Genomic DNA, 7,941 nt, shown 5'->3' with positions numbered 1-7,941 from the left:
TTTCATTTAATGTTGTGCGCATTGTTGTTGTATTGGCCCTTGATACAGTGTCCCAATAGATGGATGCATTGCAATGCTCTTAAAGAGTCTTCCACAAGAAGACTATGGAAACATAGTAACCACCGTCACTAACATTCCTTCTCCCAAAGCTTGTGGAGATATAAGCATCAATCACTCTTAGAGGAAGAACAGAAAATCAAGCAGCGGCACGGCATCCAAGAGGGAGCTTTCTACAACAAAAGTGTTGCATTCAAGAAAGCAAGATTCAAGACTTTCACTAAGGGGGCTTAAGTGAAGAAGGATTTCTCAAGGAAAGCAAGATTCAAGACTTTCACCAAGGGGGCTTAAGTGAAGAAGGATTTCTCAAGGAAGGCTTATAACTTTTGTGGGAAACCTAACCCGAGGAAAAAGATTGTTTTCACATAGAAACAAGCCCTAAAAGGCCTACCTTGCAGGAGGTGAAGCAAATGAAGAAGGCCTACCTTGCAGGAGGTGAAGCAAATGAAGAAGCTGAGGAGAAAGAAGAAGAGGACTCACCCACCAAGGCCAACTACATCAAGGACAACAGGGCTTTCTAAAGACTAATAAAACCAACACACTACTCTTTAGGATAGAGAGTAGTGTGATTATCTCTAAGCTTTTTCCATTAAGTTACAAGCTCATAATCATGCATCCATAATGTGTTTTCCAATCCACTATGATCCACCATGATGTCAAACACCTAGGCCACACATCAAGGGGAGGAGGGAGATTGCCTAGACCACAAGTGATGGAGGGAGATTGACCAAACCACAATTGAGAAGGGAAGGGAGACTGCCCAAACCACATTTGTGTGTGTGTGTGTGTGTGTGTGTGAGAGAGAGAGAGAGAGAGAGAGAGAGAGAGAGAGAGAGAGAGAGAACACTCTAAGAGTATGCGTCTAGGCTTCCACCTTGATAGCAGCTGCCTACCGTTTATTAACGACACTTAGGATTCAGAGGGTATGCGTCTAGGCTTCCACCTTGATAGCAGCTGCCTACCGTTTATTAACGACACTTAGGATTCAGAGGGTCTAGTGAATGTTTGCAGGCTCAACAAGCTTAGTTCTTCATAACATTGGAATAAATCCAAGATTAAGAATTTCAACAAAGATATGACACACAAAATTCCCTTTAGAACAAACCAGAGCAAGACAAATAATACACTCGCAATGGAATACAATAACTCAAGGAATGTGGAAAAGGAAGCTGTGGAGGGTTTCTTGAATTCAACAATTTTAATATATATTTCAATTTAATCTAGCATGCACCATGTAATCTATTTCATCTCTCCCCCCAGTCTAAAAGTGTAGCATATACACACCATGCAATCCTTTAAGTACGGGTGCATCTGATTGATAGAAGAGATTTGTCTTCATATACGTGTCTCATACTCCCCTTTCCTTGTCCTCTCCTCTCCTGTTTATTAACAACACTTAGGATTCATTACTAGAGGGAGAAATTTCACTGAATTGCATGCTTCTTATAGTCTAAAAGCACAACCCTGAACAAATTTGTTTAATGGTGGTGGGTCGAGAGTTCAAAAACTCTACCTCTCCAAGGGTATCATCGAAAAATATCCTCAAACCAAAAAAAGGGTATCATCGAAAAAGAAAAAGAAAAAGAAAAATTTGTTTATGGCGTCATGGAAAGAGCTGTGGAAATGCGGCCGTTATTGAATGTTCTGGAAGCTCCTACGGAGTGCCAGAATTTTTGTTTGATTTCGCCTCATCATCTGTACAAACCCTCAGCTGCACACAAACAGAAAAAGCCGAGGCCTGCTTCTTTCCCTTCACCTTTGCATCAAAAAACCCTAATGCTCCTCTCTTCATCGCCTCTGTCTCTCTCTGCACAAGCCTGGAACATCACACCCACGCATCAGAAGCCCTAACCACCATAGCCACGCATCATCACAACCCGTAGACCCTACCTCTCCGCGGTCTGTGAGTTCCATCAGCAAGACCTCAGCACCATACAACGCCACGCTGCAGCCATGAGTGTTGTCGGCCTCGACGTTGGCAACGAGAACTGCATTGTGGCCGTTGCCCGGCAGCGCGGGATCGACGTGGTGCTGAACGATGAGTCGAAGCGAGAGACCCCAGCCCTCGTATCCTTCAACGACAAGCAGCGCTTCATCGGCACGGCGGCCTCTGCGTCGCTCACCATGAGCCCCAAGAACACTGTCGCGCAGATCAAGCGCTTGCTAGGGAGACGATTCCGCGACCCCGAAGTCCAGCAAGATTTGCGCCTCTTGCCCTTCACAGTTACAGAAGGTCCCGATGGCACTCCCCTCATCCATGTCCATTACCTCGGCGAGAGCAGATCCTTCACCCCCTCGCAGATTCTGGGCATGATCTTGGCGAACCTTAAGAGCATCGCGGAGAAAAACCTGCAGACTCACGTTGCCGATTGTGTAATTGGAATCCCCGTTTTCTTCAGCGAGGTTCAGCGCCGGGCCATGCTCGACGCAGCTGCCATTGCCGGCCTCCGTCCACTTCGTCTGATGCATGAAACCACTGCAACTGCCCTCGCCTATGGGATTTACAAGACCGATTTGCCTGATAATGATCCCATCAATATCGTCTTTGTGGATGTAGGGCATGCTGCTATGCAGATATGCGTAGTTGCTTTCAAAAAGGGCCAGCTCAAGGTCTTGGCACATGCCTTCGACCGATCTCTGGGTGGCAGAGACTTTGACGAAGTCCTTTTCCACTATTTCTGTGGGAAGTTCAAGGAGGAGTATAAGATTGATGTGCTTTCAAATCCCAGGGCATGTCAAAGGCTTAGGTCAGCCTGTGAAAAGATGAAGAAGGTGCTCAGTGCCAATCCGGAGGCCCCTTTGAATATTGAGTGTCTCATGGATGAAAAGGATGTGAGGGGTTTCATGAAGCGGGATGACTTTGAGAAGCTAGCGCAGCCCATTCTTGAACGTGTGAGGGCTCTCTGTGAAAAAGCCCAATCAGAGGCTAACATTTCCACAGAAAAGTTGTATGCCGTGGAAGTTGTGGGATCAGGATCCCGGGTCCCATCAATATTGAAGATCCTTACGAGTGTGTTCAAGAAGGAGCCCAGTCGGACTATGAATGCCAGTGAATGCATTGCCCGGGGTTGTGCACTACAGTGTGCCATGCTCAGCCCAACCTTTAAAGTTCGTGAGTTTGAGGTATGGCCAACAGTAACATGTGATTTTGATGTTCCTGAAAGCAAATGGTTTCATGTATCTGTGATATATCTTTGTTTTTTATACAATGACTTCAGGTTCAAGACGCCTTCCCTTTCTCTATTTGTCTTGCATGGAAAGGATCTGCCCCAGAACCAGAAGAGGGAGGGACACCTGTGGAAACTCCCTATAGTAGTGTTGTGTTCCCAAAAGGCAATCCTGTGCCAAGCACCAAGATGCTGACTTTCTATAGATCAGGAACCTTTAACATTGATGTGTTGTATGGAGACATGCATGATCTGCCTCCTGGAACTCCGCAGAAAATTAACACATTTACTGTAAGAAACAGAACTTTAAGTAGTTTTTGTGCTGTAGAGTTGACTCTATCTGAATCATATGACTCGTATAACAGTTTTTCATCTTCAGGTAGCATGTTGAGTGTGCCACATCATGTTTATAGTGCCCTGTAGGTTTGATTACACTAATTCTCACGGTTCTTGTTTTTTGTAGATTGGTCCTTTCCAACCCTCAAAAGCAGAGAGGGCTAAGATCAAAGTGAAGATTCGTTTGAATTTGCATGGAATTGTTTCAATTGAATCAGCAACTGTAAGATGATGATATCAGCATTTGTCGATTTACAAGAGAGTGAGTATGGTAGCAGGCTTAGTGACTAATTGAAGGTTTGGTTTTTCTGATAGATGATAGAAGAGGAGGAAGTGGAAGTTCCTGTTGGAAAGCCCAAGGAAGCCTCTTCAACTATGGAGGTGGAGAAAGACCAAAGTGCAGATAGCATGGAGGTTCCTATTGGTTCTAATGATTTAAAGATGGACAAAACTGAAAACAATGCTACAGAGCCTTGTGGAACTGATAATGGAGGCCCAGCTGGTGAAGCAAAACCTACACAAATGGAAGTTGAATCCTCTAAGGTTTGCCTTTGATTGCCATTTCAAAAGGCTGTCGTAAAGTATCTAATATTGTTCAAGAAATTGCCATGGGTAACAGGTTTGAGTCTTGATGCTAAATGTGAGGTCTCAAACCTGCAAGATTACTCGTGGTTCCCTTTCTTACTGAGGAATGTAAGGAACCTGGTATCTAGCTCACTGCCTACCAAAAGAGCTCCTCCGGCTCACCCCCATGCCGCGAGGTCTAGAAATGTCTAGAGACATGGCTCATGTGTGCAGAACGTGCGTGCGTCTGACACCACCAGGACATATGCCTTTGGTATCGTCACACGGAGTATGAGCCTAGAACTGTGGTGCCCCTCTCCTTTGAACGGTGCCTTATAATTGACTTCTGTAGTCTATAGACTATTTTAACCACTATCCCTGTGCCTAGATTAACCTTACCTAGGGTTAGATTTGTTAACTGTCTTGGGCTTTTGGATGTAACAGTAAGCGTGTAAAAGAGGATTTACTACTGACCTGATCTTTTGCCTGCAGAAAGATGTGCCAAAGAAAAAGAAAAGCAAAAGAAAGGAGATTGCAGTGAATGAGTGTGTTGTTGGCGGTCTTCCTCAAGGTGACTTGCAAAAGTCTATTGAAAAGGAATATGAAATGGCTCTCCAGGACAGAGTTATGGAAGAAACAAAAGATAAGAAAAATGCTGTGGAGTCGTATGTTTATGAGATGCGGAACAAGGTACTCCAAAAAGAGACGTGATTGTGTCGGTTTTGCTGTAGAATTTGAATGCATGTAGGTGGACTTAAGAGGAAGCCTTTGCCCATGGTTTGTGCTAGTAGCTCTTTGTGTTGAAGCTTCCTGCTGTGAAGGAGGTTCTTCTAAAGGGGTCAGTGGAAAGTTGTAAGAGTAGCAGCAGATGATGGCACTCCCTCCCTTTCAAGTTTGGGAAGTAAGCATCGTTATGGTGGACTGTTTTGATGATGATATCTCCATAACATGTAAATCTCCTGTTATAATGATGCAGATGTATGAAAAGTATCGAGACTATGCCACAGATGCAGATCGAGAAGAGTTGGCCATGAAGCTTGTAGAGACAGAAGACTGGTTATATGAAGAAGGAGAAGATGAATCTAAAGGTGTCTATGTTGCTAAGTTGGCAGAGCTGAAGAAGGTTTGTTATTATGCACTTTCCCTAGTACATATTGAAAGGAAACAGTATTTGTACCATAGAATTACAAATGTGTTTATTTTCAGTGTTGTGTCCGTGGGGCTGTAGCCTGGCGGTAAAGGGATTGGATTTGCCTGTGTTTGACTCCTGTCAGCCTACACGTGCTGGATGCCAGCTAAATATAATCTGTCTAGTAAAAAAATTCATTCATTTGCTCGTTTTACTTCTGTTTAGCTAGGGGATCCTATTGAAGAAAGGTTTAAGGAGGAAGAAGCACGAGGGCCTTGTATAGAGCAGCTGTTGTACTGCCTCAACAGTTTCCGTGAAGCTGCTAAGTTGCAGGATCCCAAATTTGATCATATTGATGCTTCAGAGAAAGATAAGGTAAGTCCTTTGATTATGTACAGAACTGCCGAATATTTACCTTTTGAGTTGATTACCAAGACAACATTTTGATATTTTCAAAAACCTGGACATGGATATACAGGTCATTGCTGAATGCAACAAGGCAGAAGATTGGTTTAGGGAAAGAAAACTGCAGCAAGATCTCCTCCCTAGATCAGCAAACCCGATACTCCTTTCCGCAGACTTGAAAAAAAAAGCCGATATGCTTGATCGGTGAGTACTGCCAGCCTTGCATGCATTGCCATCAGTGAGTCCACTCTTTGGGCTTGTGCAGTTTGTGTCTTGATGGCTTCTGTTGTATCACACCCTTACCCTCAAATGCCACTCTATCTCCTTCTTATCTATATGTGCTTGTGTATGTGTGTGTGTGTGTGCGCATACTACGCGTGCACACTTTTTTTTTTTTTGTGGAATCATAAGTATATTAGATTTACAAGATGACTATCCAAAGTAGATAGTCTCAAAGTACATCAACTGAAGATGTCAATATAAGACAAATATACATCATGATCTATTTGGTCAACCTGCATGCAATCGAAGAAAGATTGATGTAGGGAGCACACACACACACACACACACTGTACATGTACATACTCATACATATACATATGTGCATTTACATATAAATACCTACTACAGTACGTAGACATCTTCAGGATGCTCTCTATCTAAGCAACGCTTTCACTAATTTGATGCATGCGTGTTGTGCATTTGTACAGTATGTAAATATACACAGATATGTACAGTATGCATTTCATGAACTATGTAGTTCTTTCCATCCAAGCATTTGAGTTCACTTATGTGTCTTGCTATGTTTTTCAGATTCTGTAAACTTATTATTGGTGCATGTTCAGGTTTTGCAAGCCGATCATGACAAAGTCTCGGCCTCCTCCTCCAAAACCAGCATCCCCTTCTTCAGAATCCAAGGGAGCAGCCAGCAAGGAGTCAGAGAGCAGTACTACAAATGGATCTGCAGCAGATGGTGGGGACTCTCAGCCTACTGAGCCCATGGACACGGAGAATCTGCATCAAGAGGGAGAGACAATGCAGACAGATTAATTACAACCCAAGAAGTTTTGTCAAAAAACCCCTGCGAACGATGCACTATACTGGATGAAGGGAATGGAATCTGCTGAGCTGAGCTATAGCAGTTGGTTGACATTTTTGTACTTTTCTGTTGATGGTGATAGGGGTTTTTAGCATGTCCAAGTTGAACACTCTTGGATGCCTTTTGGGCATGAGTAGATAGCAAGGGCTGACCATTTTCTCGGGTTAGTGAGAAGAGTAAGTTTAGAAAGGAGAGGAGTGGAGTTATATCTAGCTACTTGTGTGCTTTACTGTAGAATATATGCTCCCTTGTGGTTATGCTGTAGAGCAGAAAATAAGTTGAGAGGGTTGCTTGGAAAAACTTAAGGTATTTGCTTTATTTTACATTAAGCTTTTACCTACATTTACTTTTCATGTAGTTTGTTGAGGCTGGTGCTTTTGTAAGTACCTCTAAGGAGGGCGATAAAGATTGTGGCTTCTGATGTTATTTACTTCATTGCTGTAATGTGATGTCTCGTAGAATATTGCTCTTCTACTTCTACCATATCTAGAATCTAGACCACAAACACTGTTTAGCAAGTTACCATCACATATTAATAATTATTAATTCACAATAGAATAAGAGGATATCCATAGTGGAAGTAGTATTGAATTTCACCTATGGAAGGTAAGTGCTTAAAATTACAAAATTGATGAGACAATGGAAGCATTTATTGTGGTGGGTCTCTACACCTACACAAGGTAAATACGGTAGTAGAAAGTGGATACTGCAGAATTGCTCATTTCTTCTTCGTACATCTAGTTTCAATTGGCTTCAGCTAGTTTAATCACCTCATCCTTTGCGGCTGAGGAGCTTCACACCATTCATTCCCTTTCTCCTCTATTGTTAGATATCTCATCTTTTTGTTTCTTTTCAAGACTCGAGCTTGGATTTTGTCAATCTTTTTTTCTCGTGGGAAGCCAGGGGACATGTTGAGGCTGCCCATCGTGAGACATGATAGGACACGAATGACATGTCTAATATATATATGTTTGTATGTGTGTTTCTGCACTTCCTTAAACAGACATCAGAGTACAAGTGAGTTTAGAAGTAAATCAAATAGGGTAAATCAATTTATGCAATATACATCTTCCTACCTATTTCATTCTCTCCATTTGTCCCGACGCTTGCTGCCTCCACTCAACAATAGATAGCTTATTTTCAATTCGTTTGTCTACTTTTCTTGCATGTGAGAATTGTGTTGT

The 7,941-nt window shown here is 42.8% G+C and overlaps 1 protein-coding gene across 1 annotated transcript; it reads left to right on the top strand.

Moving 5' to 3' along the window:
* Window positions 1-1,661: 1,661 nt before the first annotated feature.
* LOC147606207 (heat shock 70 kDa protein 15-like) lies at window positions 1,662-7,187 on the top strand. The gene is made up of 9 exons (XM_086792762.1): window positions 1,662-3,180; window positions 3,276-3,515; window positions 3,688-3,783; window positions 3,876-4,103; window positions 4,617-4,814; window positions 5,101-5,247; window positions 5,479-5,628; window positions 5,732-5,862; window positions 6,504-7,187. The coding sequence occupies exons 1-9, from the start codon at window positions 2,011-2,013 to the stop codon at window positions 6,706-6,708; spliced, it is 2,565 nt and encodes an 854-aa protein (XP_086648888.1). The 5' UTR covers window positions 1,662-2,010; the 3' UTR covers window positions 6,709-7,187.
* The last annotated feature ends 754 nt before the right edge of the window (window positions 7,188-7,941 follow it).

This window comes from Cibotium barometz, chromosome 58, assembly GCF_041138505.1.
Source record: "Cibotium barometz isolate CiBa-2024 chromosome 58, ASM4113850v1, whole genome shotgun sequence".
Taxonomy (NCBI): domain Eukaryota; kingdom Viridiplantae; phylum Streptophyta; class Polypodiopsida; order Cyatheales; family Cibotiaceae; genus Cibotium; species Cibotium barometz.
This window is presented reverse-complemented; position numbering and strand designations above follow the sequence as displayed.

Bases quoted from the DNA above. Each gene is read 5' to 3' on its own strand.
- LOC147606207 (XM_086792762.1), top strand. From the start codon at position 2,011: ATGAGTGTTGTCGGCCTCGACGTTGGCAACGAGAACTGCATTGTGGCC. The intron at 4,104-4,616 runs GTTTGCCTTTGA...TTTTGCCTGCAG, and splicing joins TGGAAGTTGAATCCTCTAAG to AAAGATGTGCCAAAGAAAAA. The intron at 5,629-5,731 runs GTAAGTCCTTTG...ATGGATATACAG, and splicing joins ATGCTTCAGAGAAAGATAAG to GTCATTGCTGAATGCAACAA.